This window comes from Centroberyx affinis, unplaced genomic scaffold (genome assembly GCF_046629955.1).
Source record: "Centroberyx affinis isolate AG114_WGS23_722 - 3 ecotype Tasmania unplaced genomic scaffold, CSIRO-AGI_Caff_v1 ptg002296l_1, whole genome shotgun sequence".
In the NCBI taxonomy this organism is placed as follows: Eukaryota; Metazoa; Chordata; class Actinopteri; order Beryciformes; family Berycidae; genus Centroberyx; species Centroberyx affinis.
The window spans coordinates 8,213-36,173 of NW_027280570.1; the positions used below are offsets into that span (position 1 = coordinate 8,213).

The following is a 27,961-nucleotide window of genomic DNA, read 5'->3' on the forward strand; positions in this document are numbered from 1 at the left end:
TTGCGCTGTCAGGGAATTCCGGGCCCGTTCGGTGACGTCAGGAGGGGCGTGTGTGTCGGTGTGTGTATGTGCTTCTGTGTGTGTGCGTGCGTGCGTGTCTCTCGGTGTGTACGTGTGTGGCTCTGTCCCTTTAAAACAGAGCTCAGCGCAATACGATCCCTGCCTGGCTGCCTCTGTGTGTGTGTGAAGGCAGAGAAAAAAAAAGGAGCTCGACGCGGACCGGAGAGAAAGAGCCGGACCGTCGCTGCGCGGCGAAGGGAAACACAAAACGGAATAATAACAAGAAGAAGAAGAATATGAAACGGCGACCACATTCAAGACAATAGAGAGCTTCTCGGGGCGTCGGGCGATACAAGTTTCATGGTTGTTTCGAGAGGAAGCGGCAGAGACTAAACCGGGATTATAAGGCTGTTGTTGTGCTCCGCTCCGCTCAGCCGGCTGGTCGGGAATTTATCTGCAGACTCGGGGCTCCAAACTTGCGGATACAAGCCTCGGCATTGCGGGGCCCTCCGGGGACCACGAGGAACCGGATACATATTAACGATTTTGGAAGTAATTTCATGTGGGTTTTTTTGGAGCGTCCATTGGAGACAGTTCAGTGAACGGTGAGTGCAGGACCAGACCATTACCCTGCTGTGTTGTAACTGCTAGCTGCCTGTGTGTGAGCCGGGAGCATTTAAAAGTCCTGCCGACTTTGTTTTGGTTGTAAGATGGGATGTTAAAGCTGAGCAAGCTAAAAACGTATGCTCCAAGATGGTGTTCAGCCACTAATGTAAACAAAACACAATTAGATAATTAAATTTTCGGACTAGTATTGGTAAAACACTAACCAACCTACTTTATGCTATTCATGTTCTCTCAGTATAATATTCCTATAGTATTCCTATAGTGACTTATAGTATTGATGTGATATCTGTATAGTATCCTTCTTAAATAAACCATAGGATTACTATAGCCCTTTCTGTACGCTGCTTTCTTAATGGTGTGTTTGTTGGTGAAGAGGGGCACTGTTGCTGTTCAGGACAACAATGAGTGAATTATCGTAATCGATTAAAGCGGAACCCTTGAACGTCTCCAGCTGATGAGGTGGGGGAATTTGGCTGTGTATTTTCTTCACCGCAAATGACTCGTCGTAGCCCACGCGTGCGTGTCAATTCAGTGAAAGGCGATAGTTTGAATTTCTGGTTCCCATAGTCGCGATGTATCATCACCACACATGGGCAATATAGGTGCTTATTCGGTTGGTGCGTCTGGATTATTGTTATTTCTGTGTAATGGCCTGCCTTGAATGGGGGTTCCCTCACTTTTTCGTGGTAGGGACCCCCAGATAAACCCCCGTTTGATCAGATTTTGTCCCGTGTGAGGTCACTGTTGTTGGTAGATGTGATTTAGTGTAGAATGAAACCTATATGACCGGCTGATAATCACATTGGGGAAAGTGAAAAGCAGTCATCCTTATCCATTCTCAAATTGCTCCCAGTGTCTAGTCTACTGAATGAAGCCGTGAAAATAAACCTAATCCTCATTTTGCTTCGGGACGCCCGGTCTGGGGAACCCGCATGCTCTAAAACACAGGATCATCCCATGGCTAGAAGAAGGGAAGGGAAGGAGAGCTAGAGGACAGGGAGAGAAAATTGCTTGTGTAAGGAGATCTCACGCCATTGTGTGAGTGTGTGTGTAGGAGTGGGTGGCTCGGTGGAGTGGGAGTCGGAGTGGGGGGTGGCAGGAGCACCGAGGTCGGCAGCCGTATAAAGTGAATGGATAGCTGCCACCACCCCCCACACCTCCACCCCCCAGTCAGTCCTTACGCACACAAAGAGCCGGATTGAAAGGAAGTGATTTGCATCCCTCAGTTTTTTTTTGGGGGGGGAGGGGTGCTGTTTTGGGGCTTGTCTTTTAGGTTTCAGGGGGAGTCAATTCATTAAAGTCGGACCAGATCGTGTTATTTAATCAGTGTGATCTATTATTAGACGTCGGTCGCCAAACCACGCTATCACCTTACAGGGAACAGAACCCTCCTCTGATAAGACTCCAAGGCTTCCGAATAAATTTATGGCGATTTCTGCTTGATCTTTGCTCCCCATTATAACGATCCAGCAAACTACAAAATCAACCTTCACACCTTAACCAGCTGACGCGCACGTCTTTTGTTTTTGACCGGCGCGCCTCTGTGTGCTTTGGAGCGCACTCTGCACCGAAATTACGCACAGAAAGTGAAGCCACGAGCAGTAAACGGCATCAAAAAGAAGTATCCAACTAATAGAAATGAAATGAAGAATGGGTCTTTCAATGGCGGGGGGTATAAATTAATGCTATTCTAAAAATCTAATTAATTCTCGTTTGTTTTGGTGGTAGTTATTGGCTTGGACTTCAGCGCTTACCCACCTTTTCCCACTTTACAACCACACCACTGGTCATCAGATAACCTTATAACCCACCATGCATTTTTATTGCCCGCTATAAACGTCCCTAGATCTAAAAGAGCGGAGTGTGCTGGCATGGGGTCGCGAAAAAAAGAGAGAGAAAAACCCCTTTGAAGGTTCACTTCCGATCAATCAGATCGATTGACATGGAAACCGGTGGCGTGTTTTTGTCTCCCCTTTTGATGTCGGGAGGTTGTAAAAAGTTAAGGTCCAAGTCTCCGCGCGCTCTCTTTGGCTGGCTGTGTGCTGCCTCAGCTCCCCCGCCTCCGTTTGTCCCGTGATCTGAATAGGAGTGTGTGTGTGAGTGTGTGAATGAACAATCGCCGCCCATTCTACTATGGGTGATGACGAACGTGAAGTAATATTAAAGCGACACTCACACACCAACGAGGGAGATGATGGTGGAAATAATGTTGCTAACTCAACAATAGTGACTGACTCACACAGCTTCATATTGAGTAAGCAGAAGAGGCTGGTGTGTGTGTGTGTGTGTTAGAGTGCTGGTTCCCAATCTCAGGCCCTGGGACCCCCTGTGGGCTTTGATGGGAGTGTTACAGGGGGTCCCCAGCAAAATGAGGATTAGTTTCATTTTAATATTATGATGTAAAATTGAATATAATCGACCTAGATGAGAGTTCCTTGGATCACATCTGTATTGAACATGAGTTTCTGGTCTAAATCGGCTATTTTCGGATGCTTCTTGACATGAAGAAGTTTGGGAATCCCCGTGTTAGGGGATGGGTGTGAAGGGGCAGAGCGGCGTGTGTAGGTGTGTGTGTGTGTGTGTGTGTGTAGGTGACCGGCTGGCATGAGAAATGGGTCAGTAGGCTGGTTTAAACTGCTTAGTCACCTAACACTCCTTTAACGGTTGGCGATTGATGAAACGAGAGCCGTGTGTGTGTGTGTGTGTGTCTTTGTTCCTTCGGCCGCGTGAAAATCTGTCACATTTTTTCTTTTTTCAGAGTTGTCGTGCCTCACCGCTACTTTTTGTTGCCGTGTGTCCGAAAACAAAACACCAGCAAGTGCGGGTGTGTGGGGGAAGTGATTGGAGCTGATGATGAAACTGTAGTTTCTGTGACACTGCATAGTTGTCGTCTTTCCAGGAAAGGGTGTCGCTTCTTCTCCAGAGGTGGGGAGAGAGACAGAGAGAGTAATAGAAAGCGAGACAGAAGGAATGAGGGAGGTGCAGGACAACATCTGCTTTGCTGACGATTTTTCAAACACCCACCCCCTTCCCTAATAAGTCAGGCGTTAAAACACGAGTTCTTCTACTTGTTAGTTGGCACCGAGGTTGGAAATCAGTTGAGGAATTCCCCGTCACTTCTTGTCAGCACCACAGAAGAGACACAGAGCATTTAAAGGGGCCCTGTCATAGATCACCAAAGACGCTGATATTGTTAAACTTTGATTTTGTTTGGGTGGTTAAATTTAAAGTCATTGCCTTATCGAAAACCAAGTTAACACATCACAACTGGACTTGGTTCTGATTGGCTCCCCTAAGTAAAGAATGAATCCTTCCAATCAGGCCAGTTTGCAGCAATTGGAAAGCCTCCACTCAGCAGGTTTGCCTTCATTTTTAACCTGAACCATAGAGCATATGAAGACAAAATCATGAAACCTGTCTAATATGGGACCTTTACCCCACCACATGGGGTTTCTGCTCAAAGCAACACTGCAGCTTCTTGACAAATAGCATCAAGAGAATCCCTGGCAGCTCCATCTCGGCGTGTCCACTGGTTTATTTAGTTTGCTGTGGCGCATGTTAACGCTTCAGCAAAGCGAGCATGTCCAGACAGCAGGATAAAGGTCTGAGCAGAAGCAGGTAGGGGCCGGGGGAGGGGGGGGGGGTTAAAAACTCAGTCGAGCCAGTGTGGAATTCCACCATGCGGTGTGAGACTGCCAGCTGAGGTGTAGATCCTGGTCTCTCGAACTCGGGGCTGGGGCCCAGAACGGGACGTTGGTCTACTTCGATGGGGTAATGGGTTGTTTTTAAGGCATCTCAGCTGTATTAGATAACACACTAATGGAGATCCAATACATGCAGCTTTAGACTAGCTCAAGGTTATATTATGCTGTGTTTTGGACCCGAGAACACTAAGGAAAAAAAGACACACAGACTATAATTCTGTCTAGAAGTTGAGCCTTGAACCTACTGAGAGCTTTTACAGGAGTGGTGGGAAAATCAGATGTAATCAAAAGCACATCACAGAAAATAATGTTATATCAAGCCATTTATAGACCATGCTAAGGAACAAATAGGCCATGCTCTGGTGTTAGAAAGCCAGTGGTTGTTTATGTCATGTAACTGTATGCCTGTTCAGCAGAGTGAGAGAGAGAGGGAAAGTTTTCCCTGCAAGTTAAGTTCCTCTCTGTTATCTCTGGCCCTTTGCCACTGATGATGCCCCAGTGGAAGGGAGGTGTGCAAACCTACGCGTGTGTGTGTGTGTGTGTGTGTGTGTGTGTGTGTGACTCATACACAAAGTTACACACACACACACACACCTTGGAAAGAATTTTCTTCCTGTCTTATTTTTTTCATGTGTGACTACTTTTACCCGCCTCGACCACGCCGGCAAAATAAAGTGATAACTCAGCTGGATGCATCATGGGAGACGAGAAGAGGGAGAGAGGGATAGAGAGGAAAAAAAAAGAAAAGACCGACGACATCGGAATGTGGCGGAATCGGTAAACAGGCCCAGGATGTTCTCCGGACCGAACGAACAAGCGCCGGCCCGTCATAACAAAGCCTGCGTCACGGCTGTTCTGATAAGAGTTAAAAACGATCGGTAATTACACCCACCGTATAAGAGCAACGCTGGACCGGCCATCTGTACGCACGCTGTCATTAACTCTGAGGCACACACACACGCACACATCCATGTCGTTTTCTCTTATTCACACACACTGCTGATGAGAGGTAATGTTGTTTGTGAATCCAGGGAGGAAGAGGAAGAGGAGTGACGTGCGAGGTCAAGCCGACCTGCACCTCTGTAAACATGTTGATCATCGGAGACCTTTCATAAACCTTGTTATGAATTCCTCTCTCTATCTCCCACTCTTTCTCTCTGTCTATCGCTCCCTCTCTAGCTTAATAACTGTTAGCGAAGACGCGACCGGTTCCCCCTAGCAACCGTTGCCAAGGGAACAGAGTCTCTTGTCTGTTGTGTGTGTTCCTGGATGTAGAGTGGAAGGACCTGGATGGAGAGAGAGAGCAGTATGAGGGAGGGGGGTTTTGCCGTTGTGAATTCAGGCTGTTTTTCCTATCAGAAAGGCACGGGGTGTTATATTTTTCTCCTGAGGTTTTTCTCATTTGTTTTTTCGAAAGCGATCGCCCCATGGGAGGCAAGAAAAGAAAAGCTTGGGGTTTTTGAGGCAGCCGAAGTGTGGAAATCGAGAGTGACGGTGAGCAGGCAGTTGCCAGTTGTTGATCAGACACGTGTGCTCTCAGATTTCCGCTTGGTAGGGATTTACACACATTTTTCTTTCTTCAAACTTCATCTGTTGAGTCACTGTCTCCCACGCGCACACACACACGCACACAGACAGACACAATTCTCGATTCAGACAGCGACATGCACACCAGCACCGTCTGTCTGTCGAGAAATCCAGACTGACGCTTCCTCTGAAACGCTGAGTTTCTGTGAAAGTGATGCTGGAAGTACAAGTGACTGGAAGGGCAAGTTACTCAGTCAGCACACACACACACACACACACACAGACACACACTCATTCTGCCATCATGTGTTTGTCATTCACTCCCTCTCTTTACCAGAAGCAAAAAAAAAAAAGAGGGGAAACAAGGCTTTTCACTTAACACCCAGGGTCATGGCCGAGCGAATGGCTTTTCAAGTCATTTTCAAGTCAGTTGACTGCCTTGTTTGTGTTGACCACTAGGCCCGTTTGAGTCATGGGTCGGACACACGTGCCACTCACACTGATGACTGGGTGTCTGAGGTGTATTTTAAGAGTCACGAGTGAAAGTGGCCTCAAGCTTTTTTGAATTGACTCTCCTTCTTTCACATTTGCAGAGACCATAGTGCTTGCATAAACCCACATTCATTTTTAACCTCTTTCTCTCAGCCAAAAGCGAATCCACGCTCACACACACATATATATACACACACACACACACGCAAAGTTCATATCTGTTCCACAGGAAGCCTCAGCCTCCTAACCCCTCCCCAAGGCCTCACACACACACACACACGCCCCTCAGGGAGGCCTACTTCCTGTGGCTGTGACGACAGCTTCCTCTCTGCTCCGAGTCAGACTCTCTCTGTTCCCCTTCTCTGTAACGTCACACACATGTGCATCTGTGTGTGTGTGTGTGTGTGTGTGTGTGTGTGTGTGTGTGAGAGAGAGAGAGATACACCACACTTACCCAGTTGTGTGTTGTCAGTCACAGGCCCAGATGTCAGGGTGGTGAGCGGAGGAGACAAAAGGGGCCTCATGTTTTTCATGTTTTCATACCCCCGCCCCTTCATGTTCTGTTTCTCTTTCAACAGACAGATTGAAATGTAGACTAACCGTTTCTTCTAAGTTCATGAGGGTTTCGTAAGGGTTTCATGAGGGTTAGGAAGCTATGTGTGGGTTTTGGTAAATTCAGCAAGCGTGATCTTAATAGCTTTAATAGTTTTTAGGATAGAAAATCGATGGAAGATGAGGTGGCTCACCAGCGACAGCCAAACTGAAGCAGCATTTGGTCGGTGGCTGGCATTTGCTGGTGCCAGTTCCACACCCCGGTTTCTCATCGTAGGTTTGTCTCGGGAAACGCGGCCTACAGTCCGTCCCGCGCCTCGAAAAAGCAACCGAATGTTGAGCAGAGGTTCTGCGCGGACAGGAGTTTGGATCTTGGGTAACTTGCTCCCCTCTGTGTTTTATGGCTTCTCTCTCTCTCTTGTCATGCCCTGAATGTAGAGCAGATGTGAGGGAGTACACACATAAGCCAGGAGGAGACAAAGTAAGACAAATAAAAGAGCCGGCTATCGTGCTGTTATGTCTGGGTAGCGTGCCGCAGATGAGCGCAGAAGGCCTGGGTGGAACTGGGTGAAGGGTTAGGTCAGTTCTCTGGATCCGCATGTGGCCTGGATGGAAGGCCGTGTTGTCGAGGTGGATGCTAGCGGGAGGTCAGATGCTTCTGTGTGTGTGAAGAAACAAAGAAATGTTTGCTTGCGCTGTCCTGGGCTGACCCACACTGCCCTGTGTGTGTGTGTGTGTGTGTGTGTGTGTTGGCTGTTTGAAGTGTTCTCTGAGTTTCTTTGTGTGTGTGGAAGGACGTGGATGTGACGAGGTAGCCCGCATCACCGACTTGGAATGGCACGCACTTACGTACACACACAAACAAATAAATACACACACACACACACACACACACACAGGGAGCCTGGCAACAATGTGGGGGCGGGCGGACGGACGGACGCAGAGGCTGGCTGCTCCTCTGCGTGCGTGTGTGTGTGAGAGAGAGAGAGAGAGAAAGGAATGGTGTTTCCTCCAGAACACGATCTCTATCTGGGCCCGATTACGTAACGGCCAAATGGAGTGGAGAGAGAGAGAGAGCGAGGGAGGAGAGAGAGAGAGACAGAGAGAGAGAGAGAACCATGCATGGCCTTTCCGTTGTCCTTGGCCAAAAACTCAGTGCTACCGGAACCGTCCCTCGCTCTGTTTTCAGTTATCTGCCCCCCCCAACCCCAACCTTATCTGGTCATTTCTTATCAGACAGGCGCTACAGTGGCTTTACTAGGACAGTAACACTCTCCAGGCACCTCGGCTTCAGCCCCTCTGTCTTTCTTTTCAGTTTTCACGTTCCTCTCTGCGCTCTCGTCCACTCTCTCTCTTCATGCACGCCATCTCCTCTTCAGTATTATTTGCTGCACTGCAAAAAAAATCAAATCTCCACCTCATCAAGTCAGTTTTGAGTCTTCAAATATTTATATTCTTAAATCAAGTGGAAAATTTGCCAGCAGGATCAGATAATTCAACCTATTTCCAACGCAGGGTTGTTTCACTTGTTTAAAGGCTCAATTCTGGAGTAAATGACTTGTTATGGTGGATATTTTTTGCAGTATATACCCTCGCTGCCTCCCCGTGTCTCTCTGCAGTCTATTTTTGTTTCTGCTGGCCTCAGTGTGGTTGTCTGGCCGGGGACCAGACCGTGCCAGTGGTTGGCAGAGAAGGAAGGAGGAGGAGGAGGAGGAGGGGGGTGGGGTGTGTGGATATATTTGGGTCTGGCTTACTACTGCACAGAGACAAACGTCATCTGAACATTTTAATTTCAACCGTTTGTTTCCCCCCCTTACAGCTTGTAACAGTGACTAAGCACGCTCCACTGTGCACGGCCACGAGCTCATGACTTTGGTTAGTGAGTCACCTGAAATTACGGCGGGGTTTTTCTTTTTTTGTTTGTGTGTGTGTGTGTGTGTGTGTGTGTGTGTGTGTGTGTGTGTGTGTGTGTGTGTGTGTGTGTGTGTGTGTGTGTTCCTTGTTAGACGCAATGGAGCGTTCGACAGAGCTCCCTTATTTTCTCTCCAACTTCCTGGTTGTTGTGGTTGGCGACGGTTGGCATGGCGATGATGTCCCTTGCCGAAGCTTCCCTGTCGGCTCCTCCTCCCGGGCCGGTGGTTGGTGTTGCCGGGACAATAAATTGCGTAACTATGACGACGAGGGTGTTGACAAGAAGAGCTCTTTGATGTCTGGCGTCGAGGGAAAGGGGGGATTTCACTGGCCCAGGATGCACTCTGGGGGGATTTTTGATATAAAATCGAATTGCGTCATCTGTTGGGTGGATGAACATGGATGAACTGTTTGATGTTGAAGTTAAGGTTTGCTATCATGGTGCACAAAAAAGCTGTTTCAGTGTGGTGTTGAGGAGATCGTGAGTAGCAAAGGTCCTCAAACGACTTTCACCGACACAACTATGGAGTAGGAGGCATGATGGTGCTTGAATGTTGTGCCTGACTGGTGAGCAAGTAGAGGAGAAAGCACAAACCCAACCAGCGATTGTAGCATTTAGGGTGGTTTATCGTTTGTTTTCGTCTTTTAATGCCATACCAATTGCACCAAAATATTTCATTTGCTACAGTTACCAACACAACGACCTGAAATTGATCAACACCTGTATCAGCGTGCGTGTACAGTATAAATTTGCCTCATCATTTCTCTGGTACCTGCGGTTTGGTTTTCGGCTTGATTCCTCTCTTAGCCATAAAACCCCCCTCCAGCCTGTCATCATATCCTGTTTGTCTATGTAACACACACACATACACACACACACACGTAAACTCACCCGTGCCTTGTGCAACATCAAAATGCAGAAGTGACATCACGAAGTCCGAGAAATTCCCGTTGCCGCCGCGTCATCGGCGATGAAACGCCCCCGGTCACCTGACTGTAAGTGCCGTCCCGGGGGGGCGGGGGGGCGGGGTTAAGGAAGAGAGGTGGGCGGTTTTGGGGTAAGCCCTTTCCCAGAGCACTGACTCATCGGGGGTTCCCCAAAAAGCGAAACACACGCGCGTGCACTCTCTCTTTCTTCTCTCTCACACGCATGCACGTACACACACACACACACACACCAGCTCGCAGCTTGTATAACCACATTTCATCACTTTGGTATGGTCTGATAGAACCCGAGCTGGTATGTAACACTGTCTGCTGTGTGTGTACACTATCTGGTTTCAGAGTGCTGAGTTTCTCACACTGTGTCGGTAGGGTGACTGTGAGCAACGTGATAGCCAGGCTAGCAACTGGAATAGACGGCTGTTTGGTCACAACAGACATAAACACACACCCTCTATAAAAGTGGTAATTACAACCCCGCCACCGTGTCCCTGTTTGCACTCAACCTTCTCACACACACACACAGTCTCTCTCTCTCTCTCTCTCTCTCTCTCTCTTCTCACACACACACACTGTCTCTCTCTCTCTCTCTCTCACGCTTTCTCTTTTTATCTCTACGTTTGTCCTCGTTTAGACCTCTCACCCTCACCACCTCTCTCTCTCTCTCTCTTTCTTCCCTCTCTCTTCGTGACACCGCATGCTTTATTTTTTTTTTGTTTTGTTTTTCCCGAGCCACCGTTTCACGCGCGATAGTTGACTTTGCGCGCCGGGTTTCTTCCTGTTAGAGCGGGATCAGCCTTGTTTGTGTAGCGGCTCGCCTGCTAAGCTGCCACAGTCGGTCTCACCATTGTGTCTGTGTGTGTGTGTGTGTGTGGGAGAGAGAGAGAGCAAGAGAGCCCCCCTCACTCCCATTGTGTCGGCCCCCCTGCTGATTCACCCTTTCGCCTCCGAGCCACCCTCTGGTTTTCCACACTACTCTGAAACCAGGCACGTCACCTCAGAAGTCAGGAAACCAGGAGGAGGAGGAGGAGGAGGGGGGGGAGGGGAAGAAGTGATGATTCTTTTGTCTAGAAAGAGTAGGAGAAGAAGTAGGAAAAGGAGGTTCTAAGTTCATACTGAAACCAAGAACCCCTCAACACCCCCCCCTCTTTCCCCCCAATAAAACCCACATCGAAATGAAGGATCTGGTTTGAGACCCTCGGGTTCAATTCCTGTATGAAGAAAAGAGCACTCTTGCGCATGAGAGTGCTGAACGTCACTCGTGAGCGTTGTGTTTCAACACGGCTTGATGTCATTCAGATGACAGCTTGACATGAACGTCTTTGTCTTCTCTTGTCTTTCAGGGGTTGAGGAGGCCCCAGAGAGATGATTGGCAGCCGAAGCTGAGACTTAACACGACTGTGAATCAATAACTTGGTGCTATTCTTAAAAGGTATGCTCAGTGTGTGTGTGTCTCTCTCTAGCTTTTGAGGGCTTGTGTAGCAGAATGTCTGATGCAGCCTTGACAGTTAACGCCAAGCCTCTCAGCCGGCCTATCTTTACGTAGCAGCGGCGCCTGGTGCACGGTGATCCCTCTGAGGCGGAAGGGAACAGATAGAGAGGGCGGCGTGCTGCGCCGTATATTTCTATTCCACTCCCCCACGCTAAAAGCTAAAAGTGTGGAACGACTGAAATATCCCCTACTGGGCTTTAAATAGAGAGAGAGACATCCAGAGTGGGTGGGTGGAAGAGAGGACGAGAAGAGGAACTGGTGGGAGGAGGGCCTGCGTACTACCAGGGCTAATTTAGGAAAACTGATGGAGCGTTGTGCTGAGCAAGACAAATGAATCATAACCTCTGTGTGTGCGCGTGTGATTCAGTGTCGGGCGTGTGACTCCAAAAAAGAGCTGCGTTACGCATTAGTTGTCACTTAGTTCAAAGTATTTTCTTGTTACTCCCTGAGAGAATTCAACTACCTCTCCTGTGAATGATCAGGAAAGCCAAACATGATTGACGTCCAGTGGTGTTGTCATCGGTTTGCTTGATAAAATGAGAGTAGTGGGGATACTAAACTAATTCAGTGTGACAGGATGATGATGACTAATGCAAAACAAATCATGCGATTGGAGTGGGATATTTTTGTTTTGGATAATCAATCTTCAATCTGACATTTAGCAGGGACGATAGCCAAAGAAATGATGTGTTTGACTTATCACTGTAATATTCGTTTAACTGAAATAGGTATTTGTTACACCAGTTGTTACTGAGAAAAGTAATATTATTGTGTGGGAGTGGGTGCGTACTCATCCGTTTTCCCTCTCAGGTTTTGGCAGCGGTCTCTTTTGTTCTGTCTCTCTTTGTTTTTTTGAAACAAGGGACTTTGAAACATGGACTTTTTTTGTATCTGACACCTTCTGTCTTTTGTATCGTGTGTGTGTGTGTGTGTGTGTGTGTGTGTGTGTGTGTGTGTGTGTGTGTGTGTGTGAGACTGTGCGTCAGGTGCTTCAGAGGGAAGGGAGGGGTGGGAGTTATCTGTCAGCTTCTTTTATGTGTTTTCCCCTCAACCGTTTCCTTTGTGTGCATCTCGCGTGTGTGTGGGTGAATGTGTGTGTGTGGGAAGGTGTGTGGGCGTTTTCTATGGCACCGTTCCTGCTCTCCACTCCACTCCACCTCCCTCCATCCCTCCCTCCTTCTCTCCATCCCCATCTTTTCTCCTTAATCTATCCTTCCATCCTGTTCAGACCGTCTGTCGCTCCTGCCCCCCTCTCCCTCTCCATCACGCCTGCCGTAATGAGATTAAACCTTAGTGTATCCACTGGGCACGCGCAAGCACACACACACACACACACACACACACACACACACACACACACACACACACACACACCTGCACACACATCTACACACCCTTTAGAGTGCTGTAGTACACACACACACACACAGGCGCACCCACTTAAGAGAGCACACTATTCGCGCTCACGTGCACAAAAGCAGCACAGGCCTGACGTGATCATACAGCTTGCACACTTGGCAGTGCTTGCAACACCACACACACACACACACACACATTTGGCAGGTGACCAAGGCCTCTCTCTCTTAGTCTTCCCCTCTGTCTCTTGTTATCAGGAGGCCCATGGTAAGGATTACAGTAACCTCAGGTCTGTCCTCCTATAGGTGAGCTCCCCACTGAGCCATCTGCGCCTGGGTAATAATCCTATTCCACACCGGCTGGCTTACCGGCGCCCTCTACAGGCTCCCCAACACACAGCAGCCAGCCGGAGACAAAGGCACCCATGCTATATTCTGATTTCAAGTGCATTTTCTTAAGTTCGGGCAATGTTGCCTGGGGGAACAGATGTCCGAACTAGAACGGAGGCTGAGGAAAGGTGGAATATGAGAATTGGACCTAAATAAAGCGAGAGGGTTTCATTGGCGGGGCAGTTCGTCTCTGCAGTCGTAATCCTGGACTCTGCCTAGCTCTCCCCTGCCCTATATTCTGCTTACGCCCTCCCCTCTCCGCAGACAGGCTCTCCAACTCACACACACACCAACTAGCCTATATAATAGAGGGCCCACTGGCATTTATTGACTTTTCTATGTCTCTTTCTGTCTCGCTTGTTCTCTTTATTTCTCATAGTGGCTCTCCTTTTCATCTCTCCCTCTCTCTCTCTCTCTCTCTCTCTCTCCAGCCGACAGGCTTTTGGTTTCTTGGTGCTGAAGACAGAGGAGTCAGACGGTACAGACAGTTGTTCAGTGTTGGAGTGAGGCCTTCTCTGTGCTGCAGTGGAGGGCTTCACAGACTCAGCTAGTCTGGTGAGTAAGAGCGCTCTCTCTGATTCACTTTAATGCTACGGCTTCCAATCTCAGGGTTGTGAATACGTGATGTACTTTGTGCTGTGCAGGACTGGGTAGCAACAGAATATTTGCAACAAAAAAAATGTAACTGTATTCCATAACTGTACCTTCAAAATAATGCATTCAGATACTTAAGAGGATACTCAGAAGGCCATTTAAACAGTGTCAGGTGTTCTACGTTTTTATAAAATGTGGCACAGAAGAAAATTTGTGTTTGTATGCAAACCTAAAATTTCCTGAACTTTATTTTGCCTCAAATACAGCAAAGCAATCTGAAAGTAACAAAGTAATCAGAATTCATTACTGAGTTTGGGTAATCCCTTGAATTACAGTTTTGATGAGGTAACTATTAACTGTAATGGAATAAATTTTTAAAGTAACCTACTGTGCATATGAAGAGTTTTGTTCCAAAGGGATATCTGCCATTTAACAAAAGTAAGACATACTCCTATAATGCGATTGGTAATAATTTCCTTTCCAAAATAGATGTGTAGTGTTTTGGAATAGAACTCTTCACATCCTCTATATGTGTGTATGAGCCATATGTGTATGAGCCATATGGAAAAGTGTCTACTTTCCTCATGGGTGTATGTTGCTGTCCTATCATTAACTCCCCAGGCTGGATGCATCACGCGGTAGAGCAGTTTGGCGGGCGTGGCACACGGGACTCCTTCCCTCTGGACGGACTCAACCGGGGACCATGGGCTCCCGTGGGTGGCCGCGCCTGGCCGCCACCTGCCAGGTCTGTCTCCATGACAATGCAGACAAACACAAACATGCACACCCGGTGTTGTGATCCACCGGGTGTGCATGTTTGTCCACACCCCACACTTAAATCTCTTATTGTTAACTTTGATCCATCAGGTTTAACCTGTGATTAGGACTCAAAACTGTTTTTTTTTCTTTTCGCATTAGTTTAACTGAAAGCTGAAATTCATCCAACAACCTGGGTGTGAAAAATATGCAGTGTAATGTTTTGTGTTTGGGAGAATGGACAAGAAATTGTGCTGATGTGAAGAAACGTCATCTGACGGTGTGGGGTGTGTGTTCTCTCTCTGTTCCTTTACCAGGTGTTCGCCTGGAATAAACCAACACCAGCTCCTCCCCCATCTACCTCCTGGTCCTATGGGTGGACTGAACCATCCCAGTAAATTCTTCAATAATGGGTGAGTCTGAAATATTTGCGTAAATCTATCAGTAAAAGAACCAAATTTCTCCCTGAGAAAGTAGAAGTTGATTTGTTTACAGAAGATGACATGATGAAAGTAAGCTTGTTGTCCGATTTTGAATTTTGTCGTGGGGGAATTTTACTATGGTGTAGTCTTTTTTTTTTACCCTCTCTTCTATCTTTGGCTGTCCAGGCCCATGCAAGTGCGAGGAGGCGAGAAGCTGGACCTCCCCCAGGCCATGTTATCAGGCCTGCAGAGGGAGCAGCAGAGACCTCCTCCTCATCATCTTCATCCTCCACCTCCCCACAGAGCGTGGGAGCAACTAGGCCAGTTGTACGAATCCCACCCTCCTCCTCCTCAAGGACATCCCGCCGTGCCCCTGCCTAACGAACACACACTCCGTCTCCATAATGGAGGTTATGCTGGCAGCGGCGGACCTCCCCCCAGTCCCCACCTTCCCCCCGGCAGGCCCAACCAACTGCTGAAGGTAAGAGAGAATGCATCTGATATTGTCTCCTGAGAGGGTTAGAGGGAGGGTTTGCAGAGCCGAGGAAAATAAATGGCTTTGTAAAAAAAAGACGGTGAATGTTCTCGTCGCTCACACTGTCGTCTTTCCTGTCTGCTTCAGTTTGGGGGTCCTCAGGAGCAGCACATCCCCCGGGGTCAGCTGGGAGATGAGATGTGGGCTCAGGTGCAGCAGGTAGGAGCTCCTTAATTGGCCACCATCACGTTTCATCATCCATACAAACACAACCTATCCCTATTCTGACTCGCGGCTCCCTCATTTCTTCCACGGCTGGTGAGATGAAAGGCCAGCCATGAATGCTATCAGTCTCTTTTTTTTACTTGTCAGTGGAAAAGTTCTCTCCATCTGCCACACCACTGATTCTTTTAACTTTTCCGTTAGCAGCAGAGGGGCTACCCAGGGAAGATGCTAGGGGGTCAGCTGAAGAGACCGGCCCCTCCGTTGGGAGAGCACTCAGTCATTCAGCATACCCCTCCGCCCTCTCTCCACCCGTCCTCCCGCCCAGGCGCTGAGGACTGTCCCAGCCCCAGCAAGAGGAAGAAGAGCTCGGATCAGGTAGGGGCCAGAAACAAGCACATCTTCGTGTGGTGACTTTCAGAGCCGTCCTTCAATGTTCAGATTAGGATACTGGCAATTTAAAACCTCAATTACAGATGACTTCTAAGATTTTGTTTGTCTGTGGTCGTATCTCTGTCCTGTTAGTCAGATCTTCCAGTGATAACTCTTGTGATATCCCCCACCTCTTCCAGGTGTCCCATCCAGGGCTGCAGCGTTTCTCTGGCCTGGGTCAGTCTTTGCCCTCCCAGCAGCAGCCCTCGGGTCACTACCCCCCTCCAAAACCGGCCTTCTGGAACCCCCTTCACAAGGCCAATACTCCCTGGCAGCCCCACACCACTGAACGCAAGAACGCGCCATCGCAGGAGTTCCAGGTCTGGACAGTAAGAAAATAACACTACATTGGACATAGGTGTACTGGGTGGCAGGGGTTGATATTTTACATTTGAGTGAAGTCAATGGGAAAACCTTCATATGAGTGGTGCCATGAAGATGTATTGATTCTGTTGTATTCTTTCTATTTTCTATCTTCTATCAGGAAACCAACAAACAAGGCATGGGCGGCTACACACACAAGTCCTCTCCTGTCTCCTCCACCCCTTCGACCCTCTCCCCTCCGCCGACCTCTTCTCCTGGAAGCTACAACCAGGGATGTGGTGCCCCCCAACCCCAGAAGGCTGCGTTCCAACCTCAGGCTGTAAACCAGCAGTCCCCTCACTCCTCATACTCCCACCCCAGCTCCAAACCAGCTCCGACTCCACCCCGCCAGGCCATGGAGCCTCGTGGCCATCAGAGAGGCCCTCTCATTGGGGGCCGATGTGGCAGCCAAGCCCTCCCTCATACGCCATCTACCCCAACCAGGGGGGATAGAGACCAACATTTACATACCCAATCTTCACCAGCAAACCCCCCTGCTACCAGCAGCAGCAGCAGTGTGCCTTACAGCCACTTCCAGCCTCATCCAGGGCTGGGGCACCAGGGTCCCCCTCCTCCTCCACCTCCTCCTCCTGCCAGCAGCACCTCAGTACCTCAGCAACAGCAAAGTGGGCCCCACGAGGCCTGGAGATACCAGAGCAGGCCCAGCGGTCATTCCCTGGTGAGTACAACTCACTCATCCTGTACCTCACCTGTTCACAGTCTGTTCACATTACCATCTTCTTCTGCAATTATATGTGAGAGTGATATAATCACTCTCATTGTAGCAGATTATTCCCAAATGAACAGGGATAGAATTGCTTACCTTTTAACTATTAACCCAACTTTTCTGTCACTTCAGACGATCTGCAGTTGTCTAGACAGTGATTTTTTATTGAATTAGTGCATTGAAATCTCTCTGTCTTTTTCCAGGAGTCGGGCCTCTACAGGCCTCCAGGACTGCTACCTCAGGGCCAAAAGAGCCAGAATCAGGTTGTGGAGAGTCGGGCTCCAGTTTCCTCCCAGCATCACCACCACGTCAGCCCCCCTCTGCCCCCCACCCGAACCCCTGTCATCACCTCCAATCCTCCCGCCTCCCAGGCCCTCAGCTGCTATGCCAACAGCAGCAGTATTAGTGGAGTGTCCACTGTGACCACATCGCCCCCTGCTGGTTGCCCTGTGAATAACGTTATTATCAGGAGTGACACATGGCAGAGAGGAAGAGAGCCAGGACCCCAGACCTCCAGCACAGTCACCACCCCCACCTCTCCGCTGGATGCCCTGCTGCAGCCAAGCTATCAGGGAGCCCAAGCTGGCACTACCACCCACCCGCACCAGCGGGCACCGCCCCGACCACAACAGCAGGGACCCGCCAATTCCCAGTCCCAGCCCATGCAGGGGAAGACGTCATACTATGGTCGGGCTGAGATGGAGCGTACTCCCGCACTTTCCTCATCCTCTTCCTTGTTCTCCTCAGGGCACCAGAGGGCAGGGGAGAGTGTGATTACGAGCAGAGTTTCAAACCCTCTTCCTAGCTCTGCTAGTGCATATTGCCCGATGGCTCCAACAGCACCTCGTACCACTGTCAACTCTGCCCCCAGGCCATCCAATCCAGTCCTCTCCTCCAGACTGGGTCATCAGCCAGGCTCTGCCTCCACCCAGGCCTACTCTCAACCCCACCTTCGTCCTCCAGCCTCCGTCCCCCAGTCCATTGAAGAGGCTCTAGATAAGCTGGATGCCGAGCTGGAGGGACACATGCAGGCTGAGGAAAGGAGGAAGAGGGACCGAGAGGAGGAAGAGAGAAAAATTAGAGAAGAGGAGAGGCGGAGAAGGAGAGAATGGGAGAAGAAGCAGGAGGAGGAGAGGAAGAAGAAAGAGTTGGAGAAGAAAGAGGAGGAGAGGAAGAGGAGAGAATTGGAGAGACAGGAGGAGGAGAGGAAGAAGAGAGAATGGGAGAGGCAGGAGCAGGAGAGGAAGAAGAGAGAATGGGAGAGACAGGAGCAGGAGAGGAAGAAGAGAGAATGGGAGAGGCAAGAAGAGGAGAGGAGGAGGAGAGAACTTGAGAGGCAGGAGGAGGAGAGGAAAAAGAGAGAATGGGAGAGGCAGGAGCAAGAGAGGAAGAAGAGAGAATGGGAGAGGCAGGAGCAAGACAGGAAGAAGAGAGATTGGGAGAGGCAGGAGCAGGAGAGGAAGAAGAGAGAATGGGAGAGGCAGGAGGAGGACAAGAAAAAGCAGAGAGAGTGGGAGAGAAAAGAGGAGGAGAAGAAGAGGAGGATGGAGCGGAAGAGGGAGGAGGAACTGCGCAGTGCTAAAGGCAAAGAGCAGACTGCTATTGAAAATCTGGAGAGACTGCTCTCCGGCAACTCTTCCCCAACACCCCCACCTCCTCGCCTCTCCTCTGCCACCACACCTCCTTCTGCCCCACCTCCCCCCAATACTCGCGCCTCACCCCCCTACCCCTGGCTAAGCCGTGGCGGTGTACTCCCCTGTCCTCCGGGCCAGACCCCCAACACCACTGCCCCTCTGGAGAGGCTGCGACCGCCCCCTCTCACCCCTCAGACCGATTATGCCAGAGAAAAACAGAGGCAGAGGGAGATGTGGAGCAACAATGGCGGCACGACACTCAGTCCCTCATCTACACACAATACCTCAGGGATGAACCAGCTGGTGTACCACAACCAGGCCCACAAGCCCCCCACGATGCAAGCTGCACCCAGCCAATCCAAAGACTCTGCCAGGGAGAGAGACAGCAGCAGCAGCAGCCACAAGCAAACCGCTGGAGGTCTCCGCTCTCTCCCCACCCCGGCACTCAGAGAGCCCCCCAAACTGTATCAGGCCTTTCCCAGAGACAACCTGCCACCTGCACCCCCGTCGTCCACCACCTCCAGCTCCACCGGGAGCCTCCTCCACAAGCGGATGCCCAGCGGTGGGCTTGGCAGCCTGGGCAGCAGTGCCAGCAGCTGCAGCGGGGACTCCGACAGTGCTCAATTTGAGGAGGAGCCCTCAGAGTTGTCCACACTGCTCCCTGATGGTCTAGCTAACATTATGGCAATGCTGGATGAATCTATCAAAAAGGAAGAGGAGATGTATAGCAATGAGAAGACAGGATCCAGAGGTCTCCTTGACACCTTCTCCCCTAGCGTCCAGCCTGGCAAGAGCTACCTGTGTGCCCCAGACCTCATACCAGCGCCCAAGCATCAGCCAAACCAGGAGGAGTTTGGATCCAATCCCCATGCTAGCCCTCCTGTGCTCAGCCGCCAAGGCTCCCTGGCATCCCCTTGCAGCCGGACATCCTCTCTCAATGAGGAGGATGAGGACTGCCTGAAAGCTCCTCCAAATATCCCTCTGAACCCTAAACAGTCAGTGGACATGGCAATGGGAGCAGCAAACACCAATTACCGCCACAGTGACCTGGCCAAGCTTTATGGCCTCCCTGACCCGGCTAAAAGCGAGGCTGATGAGGAGGAGGACGAAGATGAGTCCGAGACCCCCTCCTGTTCCCCACCACCCCAAAGACCCCACCTTCACCAGACGGGGGTTAACAGCATGTTCAAGTCCCTGGCAACAGTCCTAGAGAGCCAGAAGTATGCTTACCGAGGTGGGCCTTTTGGAAGACCACCTCCATCTGCTCTGGTTGGGGTCAAATATTCCTCTTCACTTTCACTGGGCCCTGACATCTGCCACCAGCAACAAGGCAATTCCCCCACCTCAGATTCCACCAATCATCCAGGATTCAGTCCAGCTGTCCCACCACTGAAGTCCTCCCCAACTCCTTTGTTAGAAAACAAGAAACTGACAGTACAGGAGGCTGATATCTGGAGGGACGGTAGAGAAACAACAGATAAAAGGATAAACTCTATTAAAAAGGAGTTTATTCCCACAATAGAGCCTGTTAAGATAGTCAAGGAGGAGCAGAAGCTGACCACCATTTCGGAGTCCTCCCTGGCCGAGCTGGGCAGGAGCTGTGAGGTCATGCTTAGTCGGCAGTCACTCCCGAAGAAGAGCTCCGCTGATAAACCCAACAGCCATGTCAAGCTGGAGGACAGACACAAGCCCGAGAGAGAGAAGGAACGAAACAGAGAGAGGGACAAAAACAGGGATAGGGACAGAGATCGGGAGAAAGATAAGAAGAGGAAGCATGGCCACAGCCACAGTAGCAGCAGCAGCAGCAGCAGCAAGAAGTATGAAGAGAGAAAAGAGAGGAAGAAGAAGCACAGAGAAAAGAGGGAAGAGATGACCTTCTCCTCTTCTTCATCCTCATCTTCCTCCACCCATTCCAGCTCCAGCTCGGGCTCCGGCCACAAGCGGCACAAGGATGGCAAGAGCCACAAGGAGAAGAAGGATCGCAGAATCCTCGGTGACCTCGACCTCCAGAGCAAGGAGGTCCGCGAGAAGAACCGGGCTCGCTCCGACTCAGAAAAAAAGAAACGCAAAGAAGCATCCAGTGCTGGCTCCACCAGTGAAGGAGAGCACGCCGAATGGACCTCTCAGAGTTCTGGAGAAAGATCCTCCGGCTGCAAAAAAGACACTGAATCGTCCGGTTCCTCATTGGGTTCCATGGACTTCCTGAAGCTGAAGGCACTGTCGGATGGGCCACCCAAGGAGCTGAAGATCCGCCTGATCAAAGTTGAGAGCGGGGACAGGGAGACGTTCATCGCCTCGGAGGTGGAAGAGAAGAGGATCCCTCTGGAGGACATCTGCATCAAAAACACTGCCAGTGAAATCATCAGGGCCTGCAAGTGAGTACAATGTGGAGCAATGGAATGAGAATGAATTAACTTTACAACAAAATACATTTAAAGTTATCTTTCACTTGGTAGAACGTGTTCAATATTTAGGGTTCATACCTCAGGGATTCATGAATGGGCAGCTATCAAAAGTGCTCTGGGGACCTGCAGTCAGCAACACCTTACGTTCTCCAACCTTTCTTTGAACAAAGAAAAGTAGAATCAGATAATAATAATATATTTATTGAGCAAAAGTTAATAATGCCCTACAAAACTGAAAGATCACTTTAAAATCATGGGAGAGCAGACAACTCATAAACATATCACCTCCATGGCCCTAAAGTGATAAGGAATAGTATTAATAGTTAGTTGCTAAAACCTCAGAGAGATGTTTTCTGGTGTTTTGTGTTAGCACCTGTTGATATATTCTCTTTCTGTTCTAGGGGTGCGAGGGTGAAAGGGAAGTTCAGAGAGTCCTACTTGCTACCAGCCTTCTCCGTCAAGCCCATCATGACCTCAGACGTGCCCATTCCCAGAGAGAAGCTCAACCCTCCTACACCCAGCATCTATGTAAGTCACTATCCGTGGATACATTAGATGACAAAACATGCCTGTGCTGCCCTCTTGTGGCGATTTATTGTGCATAAAACCAAATGAGGTGAAGCCGATTGTGTTACTGTGCATTGACATGTTAATTTTCTTCTTTGTAGTTGGAGAGTAAGAGGGATGCCTTCTCCCCTGTGCTGCTGCAGTTCTGCACAGACCCTAAGAATCCAGTTACCGTCATCAGGGGCCTGGCCGGATCACTACGACTCAGTACGTTTGCACTCGCATACAGTGACCAGTAAATTCCTCACATTACATATGCTTACCTAACAATCATATGGCAAGCACTCTGATGGCATTGATACTGCTGAATCAAAGATGGGAAAGGGGAAAGGAATGAGGAAGTCAGTGTCAATTGTGTGGCAATTAAAAATAACCTTGGCTAGTCTGCAATCAAATTAAAAGTGTATCGCTAAAATTTTTCTCCCTCTTTCTCTCAGACCTGGGCCTGTTCTCCACCAAGTCACTGGTGGACGCCAACTCAGAGCATGCGGTGGAGGTGAGGACTCAGGTGCAGCAGCCTGCTGATGAGAACTGGGACGCCACCGGGACGGGTCAGACCTGGCCCTGTGAGAGCAGCCGCTCCCACACCACCATCGCGAAGTATGCCCAGTACCAGGCCTCCAGCTTCCAGGAGAGCCTGCAGGTAAAGGATGCTACATACTGCCACTGCTATTACCACCACTACTACTAATGCTCTTAGTTCTACTACTACTACCACCTTTCTGCTCCTGAGTACTCTCACCACCAGCACCATGACTACCACTACCAATGCCACTAGTATTATCACCACTATCAGGGATGTAGTGATCACATGACTCATTTTGAAGCAAACCAGCACCTAAATTCAGTTTACTCACCTATTTATTTGTGGAATAATGAGATAAATCTTTGTCATATATTATTAGTATACATGAGTGACATCAAACTGGTGAAGATTATAGGATCACTGACCACTACTATTACTACTACTACAAGTACTATTGTTATTACTACTACTCATGGTTTGTTGTGTCAGAGGGAGTCAGTGAAGGCTAGGATTTCTTGTGTTTCTGCAATCTGTCGTCACCTGTGTTGTGATGCAGCTGATAAACACAGCCATGTTGTGATCTGTGTTTTCAGGAGGAGAAAGGCAGTGATGAGGAGGAGGATGACGATGATGAAAAGGACAAGGAGAAGGAAAAGGAGGAGAAAGAGAAAGAGAAAGAGAAAGAGAAGAAGCCATCCAACAGTCCTGACACGCCCAGCAAGGACAGCTCAAAGGAGAGCGCCAGGTAAGGACACACTTCTGTTAGGGGTGAATTTGGAGAAATTCACATCTTTAAGTGTTTTGCTATTTGTAGTAATGCTCTAATGTTTTCCTTCCCTCAGCGGTGAGCAGAAACCAGTGGGGAAGATCATTAAATTTGGCACCAACATTGACCTGTCAGATCCCAAGAGGTGAGCAGCTTCTACATAACACTTGACGATAGTGTTCTCTTTAGCAAAACATGGCGCGCTCTGTTACATAACTGCATTTGGGGCTTCAAACTGTTTTTCCACAAGTTCCATTGACCCCTAGTGGTCGTGTCTCAACACTGCAGCATGATCATAAACAGTCCTTAGTAGCCAACTGTGTATGCCTAGTTATAGGCAGCTAATCATCAAACATCACTAAGGATGAAACCTGAATATGGGATTACAACTTGCCGTCTCTCTTCCTCAGATGGAAGCCCCAGCTACAGGAGCTGCAGAAGCTGCCAGCTTTTATGCGCGTAGCATCCAGTGGCAACATGCTGAGCCACGTGGGCCACACTATCCTAGGCATGAACACTGTCCAGCTCTACATGAAGGTCCCTGGGAGCCGGACGCCTGGTAAGGGACAATGACACTACACTATGCGCACACACACACTGAGTGTGTGTGATCAGTATGATTGAAAATGTTTTAATTTCCATGGATGCCCAACAACTTTAAGTATACATAGCAATTGTTTGAAATAAAAACAGATTTTTGCCTTAATAGCACAAAATGTAAAAAGTGGCTAATTTTACCCCTGTTATGCATAGTGCGTATGACTAAATTTCATGTCCTCCATATCCAACAGGTCACCAGGAGAACAATAACTTCTGCTCGGTGAACATCAACATCGGTCCTGGGGACTGTGAGTGGTTCTCCGTCCATGAGAACTACTGGCATGCTATCAGCGACTTCTGTGAAAAGTGAGTGGACAGGGTCAGATCTGAAAACGCAAGCTTATCTTGTTTAAAAAACATCACCCAATTCGTTTTGATATACTTACATTTTAAGCATTTAGCTGACATTCGAATACTGGGTGACTTACACAGGGTGCAGAATAAGCGTAAATTCCTAGATCACCAACATTACAAGCAACCAATACCAAGGAGGCATGGGTCAATTTTCCATTAACTAAAACCTCAAATTCAAGTTACTATGTCCAATGTTTTCTTCACACAAACATCACAGCTCTAACGCCACTCTTAACCCTCTTATTTTCTGCTCAGGCATGGAGTGGACTACCTGACAGGGTCCTGGTGGCCGGTGCTGGAAGACCTCTACAAGGCCAACATCCCTGTGTACCGCTTCATCCAGCGGCCCGGAGACTTGGTGTGGATCAATGCTGGGACCGTTCACTGGGTCCAGGCCGTGGGCTGGTGCAATAACATCGCCTGGAACGTCGGACCTCTCCACGGTAAGCAGTACACCAACTACTGACCAAATACCAGTGAGAAGAAACAGAAATAACTTTGGACACAGTGAAAGGCTGGATGCTCCAAGCCAGGCAGTGTCAGAACACTCAGTGGAATCAGAAAATATATTGAAGACAGTGCTTGTTGTAATCTCCCAACATTGCTCTGTGTGTCTGCAGCCTACCAGTACCAGCTGGCCCTAGAGAGGTTTGAGTGGAACGAGGTGAAGAAGGTCAAGTCCATCGTCCCCATGATCCACGTGTCCTGGAACGTGGCCCGCACTGTCAAGGTCACCGACCCAGACACCTACAAGATGGTCAAGTGAGTACAGGCCGACTAATGACAAGATCAACCAAACCACACTGTTAGTGGTGGGCAGTTCCTCACCAGTCCATTTAAGAACGACTCTAAACAATGGTTAGGGCCCAATCCATTATCCAGTGTAAACTACAGGTCAATGTACATAGACCAAATGTATATCAATCCCAGATAGGGGCTCTACCTTCCGATAGCTTCCTCATGTTGACGTCGGTCTCTCTCCCATCCCTCCCTGCCAGACACTGCCTGCTGCAGTCCATCAAGCACATCCAGATCCTGCGGGACCAGCTGGTGGCCACAGGCAAGAAGATTTCCTACCAGAGTCGCGTCAAGGACGAGCCCGCCTACTACTGCAACGAGTGTGATGTGAGTGGCTTTCAATTCTTGTCACTATTCTCACTCTCTCACACCTCTCCTTTTCAAAAGCTAATTGGGGGGAAAAAGAATTCTCAAGTTGTGTGTCAAGAAAGAACGGCATTTCTTGAAAGATCCTTGAGAGTGCGTAAACTACTTCATTGTCAGTCAAAACTGGAGCCACATTCCCAGAAGCTGTATATTTTAAAGACATTAGCACTAGAAAGGCCAGTGGTTTTTGGGGGCAAGAGAAGGTCGGCAGTTGAAGAGGGTAAATCATAAGAACTATTCTCTCGCATGATTTTGAAAATGTAAGGACACTGGTGTGTACAAAAAGGAGGCAAGGGAAATATATGGACTGACATTTAAAAAGCTGAGAGATTTCATTTCTAAAATTCAAAACAGATGTCAATTGACAGCAGCTTGGCCTGTCTAATGTTTCACCTGTGCCCTTCAAAATAAAACGGGAACTACTTTTTGTTTGTTTCAAAGGTCAAAGGTCATGACTAGGGTGTGAATGTCCTACTGAGAAAAACAACTATAAATGCTAGTAAATTATGCACTTCCGTACCAACAATACTAAAGTTGTGACAGTCATTTCTAGGCCAGACTGCGGTCTCCACTGCTCTACGGTATTCCTCTCTTCAACACCACCAGGATTGTTTCTTGATACATTTCCCTGTTCTCTCCTCTGTCCCAGGTGGAGGTGTTCGACTTGCTGTTTGTGACCAGCGAGAACAGCAGCAGGAAGACGTACGTGGTTCACTGTGAGGACTGCGCCCGCCAGCGCAGCCCCAGCCTGACCAACGTGGTGGTGCTGGAGCAGTACCGCATAGAGGAGCTCATGAACACATACGACAGCTTCAGCCTGGTGAGCAGAGACGCGGCTCTGGTCTAAATCCATTTGTTTCCTGCTTTCTGAGTGAGAAACACAGTACGAAATATGCCCCTACTAGGCAAAACGTGCTGAAAGTACGCTTACTCACCACGATATGATGGAAGTTCCTCCCTGATTACAGCAACATAAAAACATAAGATTTTTTTTATTCATTTAACTGCTAACCCTAAAACTGTTTCATTAGTCCTGGTTTCAATGGAGTTTTACTGTCGAAATAATGGTTTTTGGAGCCTAGGAAATGATTGCCGACCAAATAATTTAAACAAAATGCGTGTTGAGTCTGCCACTGAAGTCTAATGTTGCCTCTCGTCTGTCTCGTCCCACCAGGCCACGCCGTCCGGCTCCCGGTGACAGAGCTCCCCTCCTGCGTCCCCTCAGCCATAACCAAAACTCCTGCTAGCCAGGACAAAAGACACCGTTTCACTTTGGTTTTCAACTTTCCCTTCATTATTTAAGATCATTTTTGCTACTACTACTACTACTACTACTACTGCTAATACTTGCCGAACAGCCAGCTGAATACCAGTTTACTCATCATCACTGTTTACAAGAAAAAAGAAAAAAAACAACCAAGCCGCCAATAAAACGCCAGTTTACTCTCAGATGGTGCTCTCGACCAGAAACCCTGGCAACAGTGAACTTGAAAACCAGGGGGCAGTTGGTGCTGCCATTGAACAAACTATGGAGGGTAGTTGATGATTTCAATGGCATGTTTTTGTCAGTACCAGACAGTTATTTTATTTTGTTTTTGTCGTCTTGAATACTGAAATTTGTACATGCTGTTTGCAATTTTTGTGGGGTGCTGTTTTACTTTTTTTAAATAATTTATTGTTTTTTTTCTAAACTAGATCAGCCTAGATATATACCACATTGGCCTTGTCACTTGTATTTAGAAAAGAGAGAAAATGAAAAATACTAATAATAGAGATATGAACATTTTTCTAAAGCATTAAGAATTTAAAAAAAATACAATTGTTTGGAATGCTTCAAAACATACGGGTTTCAAAGACTTTGGTTTTGTTTTTCGGGAGGGGGGGATTTCATTTTGTCTTTCCGAATCTTGTATGTGTTGTAAATCTTGTGTTTTTACGAATTCTACTTTTTATTTCTTCTGGAGATTTAAGATTCAGTTGTCACACCTCTAGCACATCATCAGGTCTTTTTGTTCATTTCTTCCATTTCCGTATGATCTATCTCTTCAAAAAAAAAAAAAAAAAAAGATCATCGTCATCTGGTGTTTTATCGTGTATTGTACCTCTGATTGTTTTGTTCCAGTATGCAGATTTAGTATTTCCTGGACTCTTTTTTGTTTGTTTTTTTGCATTGTACATTTTTTTATTTTTTTTTATTTAAAATGTTTCTTCTATTTATTGGATATCAATGTTCTCCCTTTTTTGATAGGGTTGTACAAGTTTGAGAGGTTTTTTTTTTTTGGTTTTTTTTTTTTATTGTGACCGATTGCTCTGTATGAACTGAATTGTGGGGGTTGTGTGTCCGCGGGAGGGGGGGCTGCTGTTTCTCTGGTGCTTGCCTCTCATGACTCCTGCCCTTTTCTTCTGGTATATATTAAATGATATCTTTATCTTGAATATAACGCCATCTTTCCTGTAGTCGCTAGGCACACCGCTCACGTAGAGAAGATGACTAATGGAATGCTGTCTTTGTATGCTCATTAAGGAAGAAAAAAAACAAAAAAACAAAACTACATTTTCCCAAAACGTTCTTGAGAAATCGTAATTTTGTTTTTTGGTTTTTTTGGTTTGTTTTTATTCCGTAGGGGGCTTTTTAGATGAGATTTTAATGATTTTATGATATTATCTGTTGAATATGATAACGGGATAGATGGTGCTAAATGTTCTCTTTGAACAACCTTTTTTTTTGTTTTTTTTCTGTTTGTCTTCTTAAAATGAGAATTCTATTTTCCTGTTGCAATATACCTTTCCCTTTTCCTTCTCTTTGTGGTCATTTATTTATAACTGCACTGTTTAGAGAATTCACACAGACATACTTGCATACACACACACCAAACTGAGCCAGACATGTCTTAAACACTTTGTGAATTTGTGTGACATTACTATGACTATTAATAATAAACGCTTTTTGATAAACCCAAAA

At 48.0% G+C, this 27,961-nt stretch overlaps 1 protein-coding gene across 6 annotated transcripts; it reads left to right on the forward strand.

The window, feature by feature from the left end:
- The first annotated feature begins 189 nt into the window (after window positions 1-189).
- Window positions 190-27,952, forward strand: kdm6ba (lysine (K)-specific demethylase 6B, a). 6 transcript variants are annotated; one of them, XM_071532965.1, is made up of 23 exons: window positions 190-605; window positions 11,099-11,187; window positions 13,424-13,547; window positions 14,208-14,331; window positions 14,660-14,755; window positions 14,951-15,245; window positions 15,387-15,458; window positions 15,666-15,839; window positions 16,034-16,222; window positions 16,378-16,935; window positions 17,187-20,992; window positions 21,424-21,550; window positions 21,691-21,796; window positions 22,027-22,232; window positions 22,709-22,860; window positions 22,958-23,026; window positions 23,292-23,440; window positions 23,673-23,787; window positions 24,091-24,278; window positions 24,456-24,597; window positions 24,834-24,960; window positions 25,649-25,819; window positions 26,174-27,952. In XM_071532965.1, exons 4-23 carry the CDS (start codon window positions 14,213-14,215, stop codon window positions 26,195-26,197), a joined length of 6,885 nt encoding a protein of 2,294 aa, XP_071389066.1. In that variant the 5' UTR covers window positions 190-605; window positions 11,099-11,187; window positions 13,424-13,547; window positions 14,208-14,212; the 3' UTR covers window positions 26,198-27,952. The 6 variants fall into 6 exon arrangements, with proteins under 6 accessions (XP_071389066.1, XP_071389070.1, XP_071389069.1 ...); XM_071532969.1 differs by having other exon boundaries at window positions 16,034-16,213; XM_071532968.1 differs by having other exon boundaries at window positions 15,669-15,839.
- The last annotated feature ends 9 nt before the right edge of the window (window positions 27,953-27,961 follow it).